Consider the following 22509-nt stretch of genomic DNA (forward strand, 5'->3'; position numbering starts at 1 on the left):
ATGTTAAGCTTGGATATGAAAGAATTAAAGTTCTTAGATGATAAAGGTTTGGTAAAAAAAATCTACAATTTGAGGTTGTGACTTGACCGGAAGGAGTTTGAAGATGCCTTGCAGTATTTTCTCTCGTGTGAAGTGGCAATCGATTTCAAGATATTTCGTGCGCTCATGGAAGATAGAATTTGCTGCAATATGAATGGCGCTTTGATTGCCACAGTAAATCATTGGTGGTTTGTTTCATTGTATTCACAAGTCTAACTAGTTTCCAGGACATCGTGTTCGACATTTGTCATTTAAGGAACACAATTTCAATTGGCATCGGAGAAAGCATCTACCAGCACTAATCTAGAATAAGTTGCCATGTTAAACTCTAAGCTGGAAAATATGACTATATATTCGTATGTTGAACAATGGGTTTGATATGTTGGATGAAATATTGGAAGTAGAGAAAATATCCAGAAACATGAAGGGAATAGGGTTTGATCTCAGGTCCATGAGCAAGAAAGACATAAATCCTCCTAAGAATTTTGTTCCTCCTTAGAACAAAATTGAGTTCCAGATGTTGGACCACATGACCCGGCAACCTAAACGACATGTGTATCTCTATAATGGAAAGAACATAAACTATAATAGAAGATGTCATCATTGTGGAAGATATAGACACATTAGGCCATATTGTTTTCGATTATATGGTTATCCACAACCCTACAGTCAATAAAGACCTAAAATAAAGGGTAAGCAAGCTAGAACAAACAAAGTGTGGAAACTCTAGGCTGAATTCAAAGCCCTCATAGCCCAAACATCTGCTGGAGTGTCTTCGAAGGATGATTAGTTTCTTGATAGTGGGTGTTCCAATCATATGACAAGTAAAAAGTCTTTTCTTGAAGAAGTAAAACCATCCCTATAAGGATATGTATCATTTGGAGATGGAATAAAAAGGAAGAATAAAGGGTATTGGTGTTAGAAGCCAAATTGTACGTAGTTGTTCATAACTTTTTGTGGCATTCTATAACTTTTTTCCTAAGTTTTTACTTAATTATGCATTATACTATTGTAAATAAATAAAATCGAGTTTTGAATTTAAATGTTAAGTTTCTTAACTTTCCTTTGTATTTTATAGGTTCTTATAGTTATGGCAAGAATGGAAGGCATTTTGGTGAAGCAAATGGCTTGGAAGAAGCTTGAGAACAAAATCAAGAATTCAAAATTCAGCAAGTTCACTTAGCGAACCTCTAGCAAGTAAAATACAAGTAAACAAATGATAAAAATAAAGGTTTTGGTCCCTATAGGACTTGAACCCATTCCCTCACACTTACAACTCAAAACCTTAGTCACTGGCCAGACGCTTGTGTTGATCATAAGGCCCATTCAGTCAATAACATATGAAAACTAGTTGGAAATGGTAAAAAAGAAAATAAAACATTCAAAAGTGTAAAAGGGGTGGATCGAACCCACACCCCTTAACACTAACAACACACACGCCCTTTACCATTTGAACCAAACACTTTAGTCATTTAACATACACCTTGCATTAAATATAAAAGAAAACAAGTTCAAAAATTCAAAATGGAACTTCATCTTCAACCACACGACATTCAAACTTCTAGAAATGCAACATCATCACATTTCAACCATTTTTTAAAATTCAAGATGCAAACATGTTCAGCATTCAAATACGAACTTAACCATATATCATTTGCAAATTAATTCAACCTGTAACTCATGAATTTCTGGAAAAACACTAAGAACTCTAAAACTTCAAAATCAAATTAAATGATCTACATTTTGAATAAATGAATGAAACCAGAGGGATTTTGATCCTTATGCAGTTCTAAACACAATGGTATCAAGATTTGATCCAATTGGTACCTAAATGAGTGAGTTCGAGTTTTAAAAATGTACCTCTGAACTGAGAATATCGATTTCAACAATGGAGGTGTTACAGAGTTGTGCTAATGATCTGGATAGCTTCCCTAACCTCTCAAAGGAACGTGTTGAAGTGCTTAGAATGGACTGACACCTCCTGGAACTCCAAACCTGATAGCACATACAAAACAAGAAACTTAAAATGGAAAACTTGATTCCAGGTGTTACAGTTGTTGATTAATAATCTGGATAGTTTCTATAAGATGTATATAAGGTATCTGGAGTGGTAGTTTGGACAATGTGTTAACAAAATGAAAGTTTGGTGGTTAAGGTTCAAGAAAGCTCTTTAATGGAGATTTGATGGTGATTTTGAGTTAGAGGTGTTTTTGAAGGTGGTGATTATGATGAAAAGCTTCTAAATGATGTATAGAAGCTATTTGGATGGTTATTAGACACTCAGAACTTGTGGAACTTAAAATTGCTCTTAAAATGCAAATGACATAAAAAGAAGAATTTCAAGTTGGATAGTGACTTGGAGAATTCTGGTGTGTTTGATGCAATGAGCAATGCCCTCTATTTATATGGAAAAATTAGGGTTTGTGGGTGAAGGAATCAAATCAAAAGAAGTTCACATGTGAAAGTTATCCAACTTTGTTTTTTGGTGAAGTAAGCTTGAAGTTATGGTCTCCATGGTACTTGCAATGCTTTAAACATGAGCTTAGGGTGACTCTTCTGAGTTCTAGAGTGTTGCTTGTTGGTTTTGGTTTGCTTTTGGTGCAGAGCAAATAAGTTAGAGGTTCAATGCAAGAGTTGTTGGTGATTAAAGTAGCTTTACAAGAATGGAAGTCATGGCTTTATGCTTGAAATGGAATGATTCAATGGGCAATGGTGAAATCACTTGGTTCATGGCTCAAAAGCATTCAAAATAATTTGATTATGGTGTCTCCAACTATTTATGGGAGCTGCAAACAAGATTCTTGCATATTTGAATTGAATTTGGATCTTTGTTCTTCATGTTCATGCTTGAAATTCAAGTGTTATGAAATTCTATGCTAGTGATCTCTTTGGAAAGCCCTTGCTACATACTTCAATCCACTTGTTGAAAGTTGTTGATTTTGAATTGAGCCATTTTTGGACTTTGATTTTGATTGGGTAATCACTTGAGCATAGGAGGATGTTTGAACTCCTTTGTGGGTTTCAAAACCCTAATTTCCTTAGTCTCCTTTTGACCAATCTCCTGTCTTAGAACACAAGCAACAATATTTTTGGTATTTTGGTTAGCAAATGATATATGCATGATGATAATGATAATGATCCTACTATGCACAAAATGGTGTGGGATCTCATGGTCAAAAATTGGGGTACAGCAGTCACCGAGGAAACATCCCTTGTAGATCTGATATCCAAACTGAATACTCTGTTGTGCTTTTTAGAAAATCGCTGAGTTGTCAAGCTCGAGTATCAGTTACCCTCATTTGACAGCGAAGGGATGATCTATTTCACCAACCTTAAACTGAAGACAAATGAAGATTTAAAGGTTATGTGTTGTATTTTTTTCTGCTATCAGTCAAAGGGTTCAATTGAAGTGAATGCAAAGATTCAAAGATCTGCCGATGATATAATCATTATGTTGCAACGTCCCGATGAAATGATTATGTTATGTTGAATTTATTTTTGTGACTATCTATGTAATGAATGTTGATGTTGATTTGCAATTGTTCGGTCATGTTTCTATTTTTGATTTTTCTGGTACCATTCTAGTTCGGAGATACATCTCCGAACACACCCTTAAAAATATTAAAGTTAAAACAAACCGACTATTTTCCTTTCTAAAGACTCCTCTTCATTTGGTTGTAAACAAAGATTTACGATTCTTTATTCAATAACACCACCATATATTCTATATAATTTTTTTAATTAAAATTTTATGAAAAAACTGTGTAAACATACAATATTTTATAACAATTTTTGTAAACTTTAAAATTAATTTTAGTCTTGTAAATATAAATATATGCAATTTTGATTTTTTGATCTTTATTCTTTTGTTTTTACAAAATTTGTTTGTAATAAGTATAATATTTAATTTTAATTTTTTAAATGTTAATAACATACAAAATAAAACAAATACTATATCCATATTACAAAAATCAAATGTAATGTAAATTAATATCATAAAAATTAAAAGAAAAATAATAACAAGAAATAAAATAACACATACTTATAAAAACTAATATAAATAAAAAAAAAAACTTATAGGTATTAAAAATAAAAACGGTCCATAGACAAGAAGAAATAGTTTCTAGTATATATTACAGAAAAAGAAAGTACAATAAAATTCTACAAGAGCATAGACATTGTTACTAGTTACTAGTATTAATTAAACAAAACCAATGTAAAAAAAAAGGTAAAAACTGCAGTAATTACCATCGAGTTAATCTGTTGAATGCATGCAGTTGTTTGTAAGAGAGAGAGAGAGAGAGAGAGAGAGAGAGAGTGTCTCGGGTTGACAAAAGTGAGTATTGGAAAGAAGAAGAGAGAAAGACAAAACCAAATCTTCTTTCCAAATATGAAAACTAATTGATTCACACTAAATGCCAACTCTTTCTTCACTCCTTTTCATTCTTCTCTCCAAATCACTTCCCTGATTTTCCTTCCCCTCACTTTCCCGGGAAAATCTTCCCGGATGGGCCTCTCCCGCAACTCCATTTCACAACCGGAGATCGACGATGCCGCCGGTGCCAGCGACGTCGGATTTCCCTCGATCCGAGGCCGATTCCCCTTCAAACGTAACCCTAGCTATAACCGCGACCGACAAAAATCAGCTTCCGATCGTCATTTACCTAGGTCCGCCAATAGTAGCCGATCTCACCTCCATAACCGTTTCACTCGCAAAGGCTTACTTTCCTTCTGTCCTTTCTTCATTACCAAGTCCGGATTGTACGCATTGATCTTCGCTGTTGTTTTTCTCTTCGCACTCGCTTCTATGGTTTTGCAGAGCTCTATTACCTCCGTCTTCCGTCAGCGGAATGAGCATTCGTTGAATCTTCGGGAAGGTCTAAAGTTCGGTAGCACGCTCAAGTTCGTTCCTGGAAAGGTTTCTCAGAAGTTTCTATCTGGTGATGGTCTCGATCGGCTTCGTCCTCTTCCTAGGATCGGTGTTCGTGCTCCCAGAATAGCTCTAGTGAGTTCCCTTAACTCTCTTCTTTTCGATTTTTCACAGTATGTGAAATTTTATAATGTTTGTGGAGCATGAGTTGACAGTTACTTTAATTAGGATCCGAAGAAAGGAAAGTTATTCTGTTATTTTTCAGTTGACAGATAGTGTATTTTACTGGAAGGATCCGTTTTAATTATGACAGACACATGGGTTATACGTTTTCTTTGGATGCTTTTTATTTGCTGCTTAATGGTTTTTTCTTCTGATTGTTTTGTTAGAGGACAAAAAGCAATGGATTTAGTGGACCATAGTTAGTTTTAGGAAATATATATTTGCTATCATGGATGCAATTGAGTTATGACAGGAGAGAGTGGAGAGAAGAATGGTGTTTTTCATTACCCAAATCCAGGCTCTTGATTTGCCATTAAGCAAAAATAGATTGCATTCTTCCCCCAGTTATCAAATTAATTTGCCCTTTAATTAAGGCTAAGAGGAACAGAAATTGTGCTGACAAATATCATTGTTTGTACTAGAGTGAAGTGGACTCTATGGGAGTTTTTTCAGGAAGTTTTGAAAGTAATTTTCTTGGGGTGTAATTTAATATTTTTTAACTGATAAAAGGTTGAAGCATTCTAGCTACTTAGTTCACTCAAGCAGGGGAGGGGGGAGAGAGAATCTTCAACATTTAGTTTTCATGCAACTTTTTTAAATATAAGATTTCATAGGTGCTACACTTGATGTTTGGAAATTTTCATGTAAAACTAAAATGTCTGACATAGAAGTGAAGGCTTGTTTCAAGAGAACTGGCGGCCCTATAATGCAACATGCAACAAACTTCTGATTTTATTATTTTTTTAGTTACTAAAAATGGACGATTATGAAAAGAATGGAGGATAAAGAGGATTTGCTTTTTTTATTAACATTGGATGGGCATGTCCACAGTCATGATGTAATTCCACAACAAAAGTGCAAGTCTATCTGGTTTTCTTATACCAACATTCATGAAGCAAATCTGTATTCCTCGCTGTTGTTCAAACTGATAAAAGTGAAATGTTAAAAGTTGTTGTTCAGACAAGAATCCTTGCATAAGAACTTTGATAGGCATCTTCATGATTATGGGTTTGTTAAGTAATGAGCATCATCATCACTACTCGAAGAAAATACTATTTGCTTTCCGAAAACATACGGAAAAGCACAACTTCTTTGTGGCCCTGAACCTGTTCTGCAGTCCTTGGGCCAACTATACTGGTCCAAGATGTGAGGGCTAAATCGGCTAATAAATTAACCTCTTCATACAAACTATTTTAAAAGAAAATGAGCGACTGCATCACTTAGCATAGTATCTTGTATGATAAGCATCTTATCAAATTTTGTTTGATTAAATGCTCTCAGTGGGATGAAGCTTGGTTACTGTTGCTGGTGAATGCTCTTAGTATAACTATCTGCGCTTGGTTTGTATTTCAGGTTTTAGGGCACATGACGATAGATCCCCAATCATTGATGCTGGTTACTGTAATTCAGAATCTACAGAAGTTGGGCTATGTTTTTAAGGTAAGTCATTGGCATTTTTGTACGGTATTCTCTTAACTTCTCTATAGAAGCTGTTTTGCTCTAAACCACAGGCCTTAGATTCATCCGTCATAAATAAGTGTGCTTTAACCATTGTAAAAATATGTTTTCGCTAACATTGATGCTGTATATTGTTAAATTATTTGTCTGGTGTTATAATATAGCAAACATTTTGTAAGGTTCCTGCTTTTGTTTTCTGTGTCTCTTGCTAGATTTTTGCTGTAGGGCGTGGGAATGCTCGCCCAAAGTGGGAAAAGATAGGTGATGGTCTTTCTCCTTTGAGTACAGAACAGCAAGGCCAGATTGATTGGTCAAAGTATGTGTCTTTAACTAAATTTATTTTTCCTGTTTTATGTTGGGGCAGTATAAGTTACCTTTACTCGTGTTACTGTTAATAATATCTTAACATGTTATTTCTTTTGGTAAATCTTCTTTTGGCACAATTTTTGTTTTAACTTGTTACGGTGTTTAACACTTCCCCCCTTTCCCTTTTGGTATCCCCGCAGTTTTGAAGGTGTCATTGTTGACTCGCTAGAAGCAAAAGAAGCCATTTCAAGGTGGGTTTTCTTTTATTTATCAAATTCAGTTCTTAAGTTGTAAAATCTTAGAGCTTTGGATTAGCATGTTGGGCTTGTGGTGAGTTTCTGATTTGATCTCCAAAAGTTGAACCAGTTTTGCTATTTTTTGGGTGTTTCCCAGTAAAGCTTTTATCATTTTGCCTACTTTTTTTACTTTTAAATACTAGAAGTTGAAAATTTGTTGTGTGAACTGAAGATAACTCTGATAGGTAGGTTTAGCAATTGAGCTTATTCTGCAGGTCTCGTAAATATGTTTTTTTTTGGTGATTGATTGAATTTTTGCACTTTTTTGAAATGCTTGATCAATAGGAATGTATTTTTGTTTGAAATTGAAGTTAGTGCTGAAAGTTTGTTTACCTTCTTTAGAAACAGAAAATAGGATAGGAGTGAAATAAAGCTGGAGAAGTAATAGGATGTACGGGTAGATTTTATTTTGGATACAGCCTCAGTCAGAATCAAGGTGATACTTAGACCAAGGATGATACAGTGGAACCTTCTTTGTAATTCCCATGTATACTAGAGACCTGGTTTTCTCTTTCTCTAAAATCTAACTTCAAGTAACTAGCTCATTATATCGTTGTAAACTTATTGAATCCGTTCTATTATTATTTTTTTTGGGTGCTTTTGAATCCTTTCTATTCTAACTAACTAATTGCTGACATTTGGGCTTAAATATCCTGCAGAATGAAAATTAGGAGATTTGTAGTTTCCTATTTTCACTTCCCCTCACTTCCTTTTCTCTCTGACCATTTTTGTGAGAAATGTTTTCATGGTTATGGTTCTCCGCGGGATCCGTGGGGAAGGAGATGGAGGACAAAATCCCCCCGTGGCGATGTGTCCTCCGTCCCCGTCCCGCCCCATTGACATCCCTACTTAATAATTTGCTTGACCCTTTTCTTTATTGAACCTGATTGTTTGAATTATGATGTCTCAAATATGCATTCTTGTTTTTCTCCCCTTGTATGTATATGAGTACACATGTAGGAACTTATTCTGAGCAATCGATCTGAGAAATGAATTAGAAGGCAGGGTATTTTGTTGGTGGTTTAGGTGTTAAGAAAGTATGTCATATGCTTTATTTAACCTTGAAAGGTATTTGTTTACCAATGCATATGCATCCCTGCTTTAGATCTGATTTTGAAAGATTATATAATTTGGATTTGAACAACAAAACAGTGAGCATTCTGTTGCATATTTCTGTCCCTTCACCCTGGTTGTAGGAGATGCTTCTTTTTTGAAGTTTTAGATGCTATGATTAGTGAGTTTTATATTTGTGCAGCCTTATGCAGGAGCCTTTTTGTTCAGTACCATTGATATGGATTATTCAAGAAGATAGCCTTTCAAGACGTCTTTCATTTTACGAACAAATGGGTTGGCAACATCTTATTTCTCACTGGAGAAGTGCTTTTAGCAGAGCCAGTGCCATTGTCTTTCCAGATTTTACTTATCCGGTAAAGATTTAGTTACGTTTGCTCAAAGCCTTGGACATTGACAGTATTAGGAATTAGGATCTCTTCTCCATTAAATCTGTCTTAAATGTTTTGTAGCTAGTGGCCTAGTGCTCAAAACTTGTTTTTCTTCATGTATCAGATGTTATATAGTGAGCTTGACACTGGAAACTTCTTTGTGATTCCTGGATCGCCAGTAGATGTGTGGGCTGCAGAAAGCTATAGTAAGACCCACACTAAGGATCAGCTCAGAGAACATAGTGGATTTGGTAAAGATGATATGGTGGTTTTAGTTGTTGGGAGCTCAATCTTCTATGATGATCTATCTTGGGAATATGCTGTTGCAATGCATTCCATAGGGCCTCTGCTGACAAAATATGCAAGGAAGAACGATGCAGCCGAGTCATTCAAGTTCGTTTTTCTGTGTGGCAATTCAACTGATGGTTATGATGACGCTTTAGAGGTAGTCTCTTTTCTTAAAATGTATTGTGCATCATATGTTATTTTAATGCTTATGGTATCAAAAGATAACATTAGGCTGCCATTATTATTATGTTTTCATAAGAAGTTTTAACCTTATCTCTTAAGTAATAATTGAATACAAAAAGAATTTCCCATTGTATGGAGGTAACAGTTAGAAAAGTGGCATTATAGGAGTGTGTTGGTAATGAGATGACAAAGAAACTAACAACTGGAGACACATAAACGATAAATCTTAAATGTGGTCTTTCTAAATGATAGGAATGACATTCCTCTATTTTGTTCTATTAAACTTGTTTTTAGCTACATTGTCTCAGCCTTCAGTATGTTGTCTTTGAATTGTTTATTGATCCCTTATCTTTTGGTGTAGGAAGTTGCTTCACGTTTGGGACTTCCTCATGGTTCTATAAGACATTATGGCTTGAATGGTGATGTGAATAGTGTGCTACTGATAGCTGATATTGTTCTATATGGTTCTGCTCAAGATGTACAGGGTTTTCCTCCATTATTAATCAGAGCAATGACTTTTGGAATCCCAGTCATTGCACCTGATTTTCCTATCTTACGAAAATATGTAAGTTTGTGCTTGTCCTTCTTTTTGTCTTTCACTGAATTCTGTAACCATAGCTACTACATTTTCATCGAGCTTTTCTCAACTCACAGATTGTGGATGGAGTTCATGGGGTTTTTTATTCTAAACACAATCCCGAAGCTTTGATGAATGCTTTTTCGCTTCTGCTTTCAAGTGGAAGACTTTCTAAATTTGCTCAAACTGTTGGATCATCTGGAAGACAGTTTGCTAAAAATGTGCTTGCTTTGGATTGCATAACTGGCTATGCAAGACTTCTGGAGAATGTACTAAGTTTTCCTTCAGATTCTTTACTGCCTGGCCCTGTTTCTCAAATTCAACAGGGAGCATGGGATTGGAGTTTTTTCCAGAATGAAATAGAACTAGATATTGACTTGCTAAAAATGGATGGCGATTTTTCCAACAGAAAAGTTACCGTTGTCCATGCTGTTGAGAAAGAGTTGGCTGGCCTTAATTATACAACAAACATAATTGACAATGGAACAGATGTTCCAATACTAGATGAACTAACCAAGTTGGATTGGGATGTTCTGAGAGAAATTGAAATATCTGAAGAAAGTGAAATGCTCGAAATGGAACAGGTACAATGTAATCTTGCAATTGCTGCAACTGATTTCAACTTTTATCTTCCGTTCTACCTGTTCACTACCCATTTTTACATTTCATCTCTATGGATTTCATGATCAGTTTATTTTAGAGATACCTAGTTCTAAAAATCATTTCATTCTGTTGTAGGTTGAAGAGAGGTTGGAGAAAGATGTTGGTGTCTGGGATGAGATATATCGTAATGCTAGGAAATCTGAGAAACTGAGGTTTGAAGCCAATGAGCGGGACGAAGGGGAGCTTGAGAGAACAGGACAATCTGTGTGCATTTATGAGATATACAGTGGTGCTGGAGCATGGCCGTTTTTGCACCATGGCTCTCTATATCGTGGGTTAAGCCTTGTGAGTATCTTTGAAGTTTAAATAACTCATAACTGTTTCCTTTTAGTCTTACCCCCTCCCGTCTCTTGTAAATATATCTAAGATTTTGAATCTATAGGTCATTCTTGTGTCTAGATAGAGTATCCTTACAGAGGTATTCAAATTCAGAGCTCACCTCTTATATTCATTTGCCTCCTTTATCACATAAAAAACAACAGAAAGGCACACATATGCTATTATCTTACACTACCTCCGTCATTAATTATAAGGCCATTTTGTACAGTGCTAAAGGTTTGCTTATAAAAAGGGACGAAGTAGTACATAGTTCCTTTCATGATATTTTTTGCTCTATTTCCCTTTGGGGGAGGACCACATTGTTTGAATTTAGTTGATTTTGTTAGTGTTGCATGTTAATTAGCTGGACATATTTTTTTCCCTAATAATAATATAATATTATTTCTGGCAGTCTAGAAGATCACAAAGACAAAGCTCTGATGATGTCGATGCTGTCGGCCGTTTGCCTCTACTGAATGAGACATATTACCGTGACATTCTCTGTGAAATGGGAGGACTGTTTGCAATTGCAAATAGGGTGGATAGCATTCACAGGAGGCCTTGGATTGGGTTTCAGTCATGGCGAGCTGCTGGTAGGAAGGTATTCCTTATGACATTTTTATTTTGAGAAGTATAATGAATCCGCGTTTATGTTAAACCATGCAAAGTAGCTCTAATAATTTAAATAATCTCAGTTAATCCAGCATTCAAATTTAGCCAAGTTTTTGATACAAACGTTACTTCCTTTGATCCCTTAATCAATGCACTAAGGTCACTTGTTAGCATTCACCATATTGTATTGTTAAAGTTATTATGTATCAATTGATGCACGGGTTAAGTTTTGTTTTGGGAAAACTGGGTCTTCGTTTCTTTGTTTCAATTTTACTCTTATTGCATCTATTTGTTGCTTATTTTAATCATTTTGGAAAAACAGGCAGCATTGTCAGTGGAAGCTGAAAAGGTTTTGGAAGAGGCAATGCATGATAGTGCAAAAGGAGATGTGATCTATTTTTGGGGACGCGTGGACCTTGATGGGAGTGTCATAGGAAGCAGCAATGCACTTACATTTTGGTCAATGTGTGATATCTTAAATGGAGGGAACTGCAGGTATATAATACGGAAAATAACAGAATACTCTCCTTTTGTTCATGGCTATATTTCAGTTGTCTGAGAATTTTAAGCATTCCACCCTTCCATGATATATTCTATTCTAAAGGTACATCTTGTGTACTACCTACACATTAAAATGTTACAAAACAGTTAGATTAATTAGTAGAGACAGATTATGTTGACAATAGGAGACTTTCTCTATATTATGTTTGGAAATCCAAAATCAAGTTTCTGGATGTCGGTCTTTGAGTAATCTAACGTGGTATTTGAGTAATCTGACGTGGTTCAAACTCGTCTAATATTATGCTTCATATTTCATCAGGAATGTTTTTCAAGATAGCTTCCGCCAAATGTATGCATTGCCCTCCCATGCTGAAGCACTACCTCCCATGCCTGAAGATGGTGGTTACTGGTCAGCTCTGCACAGTTGGGTGATGCCAACCCCTTCTTTCCTTGAGTTCATAATGTTTTCTCGGTAAATAATTGAACGATGTTAGCTTTCATGACAGTCTATTAATAATGAAAAGCACTTCCTTGATGTGAATGAAAGTAGAAACATGAAATGTTATCAATTGAATGCAGGATGTTCGTTGATTCCATTGATGCTTTTCACACAGACTCCGGTAAATTCAGCATATGCATGTTAGGCTCTTCAGAGATTGAGGTATGTAACTTGCTTGCTGCTTTAAGGTTTCATAATTTGTTTGTTTTTCTTACTTCTGTTCATCCTACACAGGAAAAACACTGTTACTGTCGAGTGTTGGAACTTCTTATCAATGTATGGGCTTATCATAGTGCACGAAAGATGGTATATATAAATCCTAATACTGGTTCTATGGAAGAGCAGCACGTAATTGAACATCGGAAGGGTTATATGTGGGCAAAATATTTCAACTCTTCGTTGTTAAAAAGTATGGATGAAGATCTAGCTGAAGCTGCAGATGATGGTGACGATCCAAGGGAAAATTGGTTGTGGCCGATGACAGGAGAGGTGCACTGGCAAGGGATTTACGAAAGGGAGAGGGAAGAAAGGTACAGAACAAAAATGGATAAAAAAAGAAAAACAAAAGAGAAATTATACGAAAGGATGAAGTATGGTTACAAGCAGAAATCACTTGGACTATAACAAAGCTTATACTTGAAATTTACAAACACAAGCACTAATGAATGCAATTTTGCTTCATTCGGAAAGATTGTCTGGCAAATTGGAGAAGCTTTGAGTCTAACAACATTGCCACATTGGCACAGATCATAGAGACAGTATTCTGTTTCTTTCTTCATTAACTGAATACATATACTCAACCTCCTGTCCCAGAAAAGCTTGATACAGAGCAAAGGAAATGAGTTTGACATCTGCTGTTCACTAGTTTCATGACCTTTTTTCATGGTCAATTAAGCAGCATGGAAGGTGCAGGTACTTCCGCTACCAAGTGTACTCAATAGTCTATAGAAATCATTCATCAATTACATTTGACTTGGCTCAAATTTGTATTCTTTCATTTTTGTATATTCAGTAAACACTAGTGGCAATTTTGAGTAGAATAATAGCTGGTTTTCGCTCGAGTAGTTTCATCATGTTATTATAATAATAAGTAACAATAATACCTAATTAGTGTACTCTTGAACTTCATTTTCACTAGAAAGGGAAGGAAGAATCTTGATTTTTTTTATAGAAAATATAAAAAAAAATGATCTTAGAAGCTAATTTTCAAAGTAAATAAAATATACTTGATAATGTCATTTAAAAGCAGTTTGAGTGGAGAAGACAAATAAAAAGAAATTACAAAAATATTGTCTAGAACATTTTTTTAAAGGAATTATTCATTGAATTCCATGAGTTGCTCACAAATCATAGCAAAATGTCGAAAATACATTTAGAATTTGGATTTCAAAATTTGGACGCACCAAATACACAACAAATCATCTTACAATCATGTTAAATCAAAGGGATTAACAACTTACATATATTGTAGTTCAAATGCATCTTAAAACACCACATCAACTCCAATTTCATATGTTGTAGTCCAGATGCACCTTAACACACCCCCATCAACTCGATGCAACTTAACACACCACATCAATCCCAATGTCAGAGCCACAAAAAATTAAAATTAAAGAGTTTGTTCGGATTTCAAATTCTGGATTTTACCATGTTATCACAAAAACAAAAGCAATTTAAGAAAGAAGATGAAGAATAACAAAACTTAACACAAATTATCATAATCACAAATACATAAAATATAACACGAGATTTCGTCATCAATTTTAAGGTACATTTTCCGATCTTTACTTTTATTACATTGATCTTGTATTCTGAACTGATTAGGGTGTTAGAGTGCTAACCTTGCGGGTCCACTCTCACACCACCCTATTGAAGATCAGGATCACCGGTTCAGAATTTCTCCCCATCACTATACACCTAATTCTAGTTCTTGAATGGAATAGTTTAGAAGACTCTTCTACCCTTTTTGGTTTGATACATTTCAAAGAGTCTTTGAGAATCTTTAATCCATTTACTGATTCCTTGAAGAATTTTAAATTTTGTTTGGTGGGGGGTAAAACCGGTTACAAATGATTCTCGTTCCAATTTATGTGACTATTGAAATGGTTTCCAAATGTTGTGTGTGATCCTAAATTTCCCAATTATTGGAATAAGGACATCTATGGTTAGGGAAATCAGACCTTACTTTTAGCCTGGCAATTTTTTTTGAGAGAACCATCAATAAGGATTATATTAGTGGATTCAACTAGGTTTCCTTCTACTATCGTAAATCTAAGACTCATGTAATGAGGGATTGATGTGTGGTTATCCAATATTTAGTTTTTGATGAAGATTGGGAAGAGGCTAAGAACTTGATGCGTGTGTTTGTTGTTTTTCTTGTCTTTCTTGTGTTTTAACTCTTCCTTGCTGAGATTGATCGAGGAATTTTGTTCTCTTTTTGGAAGATATAATGGTATCTGCTGAATGAGGTCAAGGGCTGGAAGAAGTCTCGCACCCAAATGAAGGTGAACTTTTCTGAGCTAAAGTTTATTTGTGAGGGCTTGGATTTTGGTGATGTGGCGAGTCCTTCATTATCTGTTGCGAATATGGTGACCCATTCTCTTTTGGAGGAATCTCTTATTATTAAAAAGAGGACGAAAATGTCATCCAATGGTTATGAAAAGGGGAAGCTTATCCCAATCTTTGTTAGTGTCTCCCAACTTTTGTTGACGAGCTCTTTGGATTGATCCCAGAGGCGAATTGTACAAATTTTATCGAGCTAAGGCCTTCACATCGTTAACATGTTTTTGCAAAATTCCTTCGCTACTTACCCAAGGCTCCAACCTTGATTGCTTCCATGCTCACGGAAGATGAGGAGTTCATGATCGAAGAGGATAGGGTTCGGTCTTGGGTTAAGGCTCTGGAGGAGGAGGAGTTAAAGCATACTTGTTAAGCTAAATATGATTTGATTAAGGAACCAAAAATTGCCAAGAAAATTGCAAGGTTGTTGGTTGAATATGGTGGTCAAAGTCTAGAAGGGGGTTGAATATATTGATTTCCCTTATTTTAATTTTCAAAATCAAAACTAAATTTTGGAAGCTAAATTGGTGAAAATTGTTTGAAATAATTTACGAATAAAAGTGTTCTATATAATAAAATTTAAAGTCCAAAAGGATAACAATATGTTTATTAATCTCTTACAATTCAAATAGAAAAATTTAATTTTTATTAGATTAATCAAAATTGTAATATAATATTATAACTTCACAACTTAATCAATAAAAAGATAACTTTAAAAACTTGATCTAATCAATAACTAACCTTTACAAATTAAATACTACGAACACAAAAAAGAGCCTAGAACATGTATTCCTTTGTCCTCACTAGAGCCTTTAGTCCAGAGTCTTTGATGATAAACATTAAAAATTGTCTTCCACTAATTTTTGGTGTTTAATACAAAGTTTTATTACAATAAAAAGTCACATAAATTTATTCGGATAAAAGCTCAATACTAGCTAATCTTATCTTATTTTACTTCTTGATTATTCTTTATATGTAACCCAACTAACAGAACTACACATCTTGATCACCAACTTGATCTTGATTTCAATATCTTCAACCTTTTAGAATCTTCAATCTTCACTGTTGCAACATTTTCCTTAAAATTCTTCTTAAAAGAATTGACATTGATCTTCAAATAGTTGATGGAAATAAGAAACTCCAACTCCTTGGAGAAAAATATTCTTTTTCTTCAATGGAGCTTCACTGCAAGAATTCCACACCAGATTCACAAATTAGAAAAAAATCACTCAATACATATTAGTAAACTAATTGAATTTTCCACAAAAATAATACCACACTCACTAGGTGGTGGATCAATCTTCATGCACAAGATGAAGCTTTTTGTTTTTGAGAGAGTTGAGGTTTTTTTCCTAGAAATTACTAAACTGATATATGTTTTGAAATAATTGAAAATAAAGACTTTTATACGTGCTTGAGAAATAATACAAAATCATTGTAAAAAGTCATAATTGATTTGAGTCAATAATATCCAATGAATTGAAACCAGTGGTAGAAATAACTGATTTTTTTTTCATGTTTTGTGGAGTATCTGCGAGATAAGGTAGTTAGTTCTTATTATTATGATGTGCGCAAGAAAGTAATATCTTAGTTTCATTACCGCGAGTGTCAGAGTGATCTTCTACTCCTTCTAGCATAAAACTTCTAGTCCATGTAACACCTTCCCAATTAAATAGGCCGGTCTTGGGATTAGTCGCTTTCTAGTATCCGAACCGCTCCTACAACCTCTTGGGTTACACAAAGATATACAAAAAGTGTCTCACGTTCCTTCGACATTGAACAAGGTAACCTCTATCTATCTTTCTCTATGGTAATACCTTAGGAATTTCCCTGAGTGGACCCGAAAGTGCATTCTTCAGGGTTCAAACACATTTCATATTTCCTTACTTCACTGAGTATGGACTCTAGATAGGATGTGTGCTCCCGATCCTCGTTATATTTGACAATTATGTCGTCTATGTAACTTCTAACATATATCATATCTGATTAATGAATACTTTGTTAATCATTTATTGCTAAGATGCCCCAACATTTTTAAGGCTGAATGTAATAACCATGTAATAGAAGTTTCATTTGTCAGTCATAAAAGCAATTTTGTTCTAGCTTAGAGGATTATTGGTATATGAATATATTATGAGTAGGCGTTCATAGAAGATAATAAATTAAACTCTAATGAGCTGTCAACTATTTGGTCTATGTTGAGAAGCAAATAAGAATATTTCGGACATGCTCTGTTCAAATTAGAGCAATCAAAGCATACACACTATTTATTGTTGATTTTTTTTTACCGAAACTACATTTTAAAGACAAGTTGTGTACCTCGTCTCTTATATGAATCATGTTTTAATGAGTTCGTCAACAATTTGTTTTTGTGGCTTCAACTTTTTCTAGTGATTGATTTCTCCCATGTTGGAAAACGTAAGGTACATCTTCTTAGAGGGTCAAGGTGTGACATGCTAGCTTCAGGCTAAGACAATACATCTCTTTTGTAGACAATGTGAATAAATCACGGTATCTCTACAAGCATTTTGTTAAAGCCTCTCGTATAAGCTCTATTAGATTGGATCCTACTTAAATAGTCTTTGATTGATCTCCTCTTACATAAATGGTCACAGAATGACCCATGGGTTAGGGACTCCCAACTTTTTTCTAGGTTTTTGGTGGTGTAACTTCATCGTCTTATTTTGAAGTGTTTCCTCTAGTCGGTAACCTAGTTCCCATGCTTTCTCGTACTTTTTGTCCTTATCAGCGTCTATATGCCATTCTTGGATGGCAAAGAAGTAGGTCAAAATAGAGGATAAATAGGCCTCTAGCACTATAATTTGATCTTCTAAAGTGTGGAATTTAATCTTCAAAAGCACAGTTGAGGATATGACTCCTAAAGTGGCAAGAGAAGATTTCCCAATGATGCCGTTTGTAAATGTAGACATGGCCTATGATCACAAAATTTATCCTAACTATTCTCATTTCATACCCGGTCCCAAAAGGCCATCGAGAGTCTACAAATCCCATAGGTCTCACAATCATTCTATCGAGACCCTATATATATATATATATATGGGTGTGCATGGTTGATTATTTTCAAAAACCAAACCATAACCATTTTAAAACCATTTAAATGGTTTGGATTTATAACCATAACCACATTTTAATCAAAACTGGTTATATAGCCGATTATAAATTTTGTTATGATTATATAATCGGTTTTTTATTAAAAAATCCATTTTTGAAAATTATTTTTTCTGAATTTTTTTTTTCAAAAAAAATAATTTATTTTGACAATTAAAATATTTGGATTTGGATAATAACCGTATTATAACTGAATCCAAAATAATTTAACCGGTTAATAACCATTTAATTATATCTAGATTATATAAATGAATAATAAAATCATTAATAACTAAACCGGTTAATAACCATTCAATTATATCTGGATATTTAAAAGTGATTTATGTTTGGTTATGGATTTGGACATCACAACTGAATATTTTGCACACTCCTAACCCTATATGTTTTCGTCATAATATGGTTTGAGGGAGTAATATTTGTGTATGTGAATATTAATTAAATTCTTATTTAAAATTAAAATAATTAATTATAATTATCTTTTATTTTTTTGAACATTTGTACAATGAAAGGAATTCTTGATTATTTTATTTTAAAAAGAATTGTGGAATTAATTTTAATTAATAAAGACAAAAAAATATAAATAGTCTCCCGCGCCCCGTCTAGGATTTATCGCAATCTTGGTAACGCTACGAAACATTTCACCTCTTGTTGGAATTCTACTCTACGTGTACCGCGAGGGTTTGGGTTTGGGTTTGGGTTTGGGTTTGGGGTTTAAGCTTTAACCCCTTCTTCAACATTTCAGGCAACTCTATTATCTCTTTCCCTTTTTCATTTCCTTTTCCCCATTTCTTTCCTACGCTTTAATTCTTATCAATGTTTTCTTCAACTTCATGAAATTTATCTCCAATTGTAACCTCCGTCAATTTCTCGCCATGTTCGAGATTTTGACTGGGCCGGACCGAACCGGGCCGGGTCCATATGCGAATCTTAAGTAGTTATGCGATTTACTTTTGCTACTGATTATCACTGTTATTAATTGTTGTAAAGTTTGTGTGTTCTGTAATGTTGCAGGTTTGTGTTATTAATTCTGGAAACTTGTTTTCAAAATGATGCATTCTGCAATTAAGGGCGGTTGGAGGCCAATGTTTGCTCTTGCGAAGAAAAATGAGTCTGATGGGAGAAAGACTCGGATTCGCCTGTCTAAGGATAAACGAAAAGCAATGGTTGAGTCCTTCATTAAGAAGTAATTAGTTCTCCACTAGTTCTATATTATCCTCAGTTTAATTTTGCAGATTGTCGTTCAATTTTACTACTTTGCTTTATTCTTGTTTTATTGTTTTATGTCCGCCAATTATGTTATATGTTGTATGAGACAGAATGTTGGTTGGTTAAGAATCAACACGAGAATAAAATAAGTGTAGGAAAGATAGGGATGTTACATTGGATGTGTAGTAAGCTTAGACAAGATAAGATTGAAAATGATAATATTAGAGACCGTGGGTAACACCTTTAGTAGAAAAATGGGGGAAAATATATTTAGGTGGTTTAGTGTGTAAAGAAAAGACTTGTAGATTCTGTGGTAAGGAGAGTATATCAGATAGAGAGAAGTCAAACAACTAGAGGTAGAGGAAGATTTAGAAAAATTATAAGAGAAGTTATTAACAAAGATCTCGAGATTAACGATTTGGATAGAAATATGGTCCTAGATAAAACATTATGGGGAAAGTTGATCCATTTAGCCGAATCCACTCAGTGGAATAAGACTTGATTGTTGTTGTTGTTGTTGGTACTTATGCAGGTACCTCCTATCATTTGGTTGTGCAAGTGTAATGAAAGAAGAAATAATGGCTAATGTGATATGTCTTTGCCTAGGTTTGATGTAGGAATAAAGAGTGAAAAAATGATAAATTGTTTTCATTACAATTTTATTATGTAAGCCGAGATACCTATATTTGCTCTACTGTTATTCACAGACAAGACATTTTGTTTTGTGTTTTTGATGTTTTAAAAAGTTGAACTCTTGAATGCTTCAGTATGCACCTGTTTCTCCTTTATTAGGGTTTAAGTCAAACTTTAGAAGTCTGTTTTGTCGACGATCTGTTGAATGTATTACTTCACCTATATTAAAGTTACTTGTCTTCAGGTACCAAGAGTCAAACGGTGGAAACTTTCCACCTATTACTGTTACGCATAAAGAAGTTGGTGGATCTTTCTACACTGTAAGGGAGATTGTACGGGAAGTAATTCAAGAAAATAGGGTCTTGGGTCCTGCTAAATTCAACTTAGATGAATTCAGCAATGATCAATTTTTGGAACAAAATCCATTGGGTTCAATTGCAAGTGGCCCTCAACCTTTTCTCGGTGCATCTTCAAATGAAGATCATAACAAAGTTCCCGATACGAATGGCAAACTGCTTTCTGTTTCTGACAATGGACATGTCATAAATGTTGACCATGTAGATGTGACTAATAAGGAAATCGTTGAAACCACTGTTGTTTCTGATGAGTCTTATACTAAAGCTGAGTATCCAGTGGTTGTCAATGGGCATGTCATAAATGGTAGCCAAGTAGGCGTGACAAGCAATGAATCCGTTGAAGCAACTGTTGTTTCTGATACGTATTTTACTGGAGCTGAACTTGAATTTGTTGACAAAGAACATGATGTAGATTCTAGCAAGGTAGATGTGACGGACAAGGAATCTGTTGAAGCTGTGGTTGTTTCTGATGACCATTGTAGCGAAGGTGAGCTCGAGATTATTGACAAAGAGCATGGTATAGATTCTAGCGAGGTAGATGTGACAAACAAGGAATCTGTTGAAGCTGTGGTTGTTTCTGATGACCATTTTACTGGAGGTGAGCTTGAGATTGTTGACCAAGGGCATGATGTAGATGGTAGCAAGGTAGATGTAAGAAACAAGGAACCCAATGAAGCTACTATACCCGAGAATAAGCCCATGGAACCCAAACTGAATGTCGAACAAGAGTTGGCAGCTACCACAACACCTGTGGCCAAATTAAATGTTCTGACAAAAGACTTGAAAGTAGAAACATTTCCATTAAGATCTGTTGCTAGGACTAGCAGTGTAACAGAAGGGTCTGAAGAGTTGAAGGACTCTGGTAATTCCCTAGAAAGGGATATAAAGAATTTGGAATTGGAACAGGGTAAGAATTCCGAGCCCACAAATACTTCTACTTTATTGAAGAATGCCCTTGGAAACAAAAACTTAAAGGAAACCTCCGATAATAGGCATGATGTGGAAAGTGCAAATCATTCTACCCACATCGAACAAGTCGCTGCATCTCATCAGAAAGCTATAACTTTTGAAACCAATAACCAAAGTCAGATTGAAGATGAAGCTAAGGTTAGCCTTTTCATCCCTTGTTTTATTTTTTTAAATTATCACCACTACTTAGAAAATTATGGTGTGGTAGTTGACATGCTGTTGGTTAAGTTATCATCATTACTGACCGAAAATTGGATATTACTAAGAATGTCTCAATTCGTTGTGTTTTCTTGATCCTTAGCAACTGCATCAATTTATTTGCATCTGAAACAATTGTCAATAACTACGTTCTTTCATGTTGCGGGAGGAGAAACTGAAACTCGTATGTGACATTTAACATTATAAATGCATTTTGGCAGACAAACATTCAAGATGATTCAAAACCTTCAGAAGAAGGCCAACACAAAGCTGATAAATATAGGCTTGATCAACTTGGTGGCAGTTCTCAGAGAAGAGTCAACGCAACTGTAGATAGGATCAATCTGTAAGCATATATATCTTGATGTTTTGATCTCAAATGCCAATTAGTTCAATGAAGTGAAATTGAATTGGTTCTTTCTTAATGGTTTTATAATTGCAGAGAATCATGGGATGGAAGATTGAAGAATTCGCCAAAAAATGAAGCCAACCCTCTTTTAGCTCTATTGAAAGCCATTGTCAATGCATTTGGAAAATTGTTGTCGGAATGAAGATTTTAGAATTTGTTTCTTTTTCTTTTTCCATTGCGTTATTATCTATGGTGTGACTGTGGAGTTGATGTTTTGTACCTGATAGAAAATAATTTTTGCATGGTCAATGTGCTAACCTCCCCCCTTTATAAAATTTTAGAATAGTAAGGTCTTGTTTTCATAACTTGATTGTGTGGTAATGAGTGTTGACTGTTGAGTGTATAAACTATAGGGGATTATTTCTCCCACCCTAAGTGATGGAGAAGCATCCTATAAAATTTGAAAATGTTTTTACGAATTTATAAATGCATTTCTGAGCGAACCCATTTACACCAAATTCATGCGTAAATGAGCAACTTCATTTTTTGTCATTATATGATTCAGAGATGCATTTTTGGAATAGTTTCATATGCACATCTATTCGTAAATAAGTCACCATTTTGTCATAATTTAATCTGTAGATGAATTTTTGTAACAAAATAAGAAATTGCATTTCCATAATCACCCTTTAGTGGTAAATTTTGACATTTATTTAGAAATATATCAATTTAATAGACAATGTATTATAACTATACTATCATACTAAATTTTTTATCAATTAAATCGTACACTGATCTAGTAATATGAAAATGTCATATATAGTCAAAGTAATAGT

At 34.6% G+C, this 22509-nt stretch overlaps 2 protein-coding genes across 2 annotated transcripts; both read left to right on the plus strand.

Annotated features, from left to right (window-relative positions):
• The first annotated feature begins 4277 nt into the window (after window positions 1–4277).
• LOC131643814 (uncharacterized) lies at window positions 4278–13347 on the plus strand. Its single transcript, XM_058914136.1, has 14 exons — window positions 4278–5044; window positions 6485–6571; window positions 6802–6905; window positions 7096–7146; window positions 8447–8618; window positions 8758–9078; window positions 9466–9669; window positions 9759–10265; window positions 10420–10629; window positions 11075–11263; window positions 11597–11769; window positions 12095–12247; window positions 12355–12436; window positions 12509–13347. Exons 1-14 carry the CDS (start codon window positions 4547–4549, stop codon window positions 12896–12898), a joined length of 3141 nt encoding a protein of 1046 aa, XP_058770119.1. The 5' UTR covers window positions 4278–4546; the 3' UTR covers window positions 12899–13347.
• A 5232-nt stretch (window positions 13348–18579) lies between these two features.
• On the plus strand, window positions 18580–22036 carry LOC131614148 (uncharacterized). Its single transcript, XM_058885778.1, has 5 exons — window positions 18580–18704; window positions 18974–19145; window positions 20046–21264; window positions 21546–21670; window positions 21767–22036. Exons 2-5 carry the CDS (start codon window positions 19009–19011, stop codon window positions 21873–21875), a joined length of 1590 nt encoding a protein of 529 aa, XP_058741761.1. The 5' UTR covers window positions 18580–18704; window positions 18974–19008; the 3' UTR covers window positions 21876–22036.
• The last annotated feature ends 473 nt before the right edge of the window (window positions 22037–22509 follow it).

This window comes from Vicia villosa, linkage group LG1 (assembly GCF_029867415.1).
Source record: "Vicia villosa cultivar HV-30 ecotype Madison, WI linkage group LG1, Vvil1.0, whole genome shotgun sequence".
Taxonomy (NCBI): domain Eukaryota; kingdom Viridiplantae; phylum Streptophyta; class Magnoliopsida; order Fabales; family Fabaceae; genus Vicia; species Vicia villosa.

Excerpts from the sequence above, each read along its gene's own strand:
- LOC131614148 (XM_058885778.1), top strand. The coding sequence starts at position 19,009 with ATGATGCATTCTGCAATTAAGGGCGGTTGGAGGCCAATGTTTGCTCTT. Across the intron at positions 19,146-20,045 it reads GTTGAGTCCTTCATTAAGAA|GTACCAAGAGTCAAACGGTG; the intron begins GTAATTAGTTCT and ends ACTTGTCTTCAG. Across the intron at positions 21,671-21,766 it reads ACTGTAGATAGGATCAATCT|AGAATCATGGGATGGAAGAT; the intron begins GTAAGCATATAT and ends TTATAATTGCAG.
- LOC131643814 (XM_058914136.1), top strand. The coding sequence starts at position 4,547 with ATGGGCCTCTCCCGCAACTCCATTTCACAACCGGAGATCGACGATGCC. Across the intron at positions 10,266-10,419 it reads AAATGCTCGAAATGGAACAG|GTTGAAGAGAGGTTGGAGAA; the intron begins GTACAATGTAAT and ends ATTCTGTTGTAG. Across the intron at positions 10,630-11,074 it reads TATATCGTGGGTTAAGCCTT|TCTAGAAGATCACAAAGACA; the intron begins GTGAGTATCTTT and ends TATTTCTGGCAG.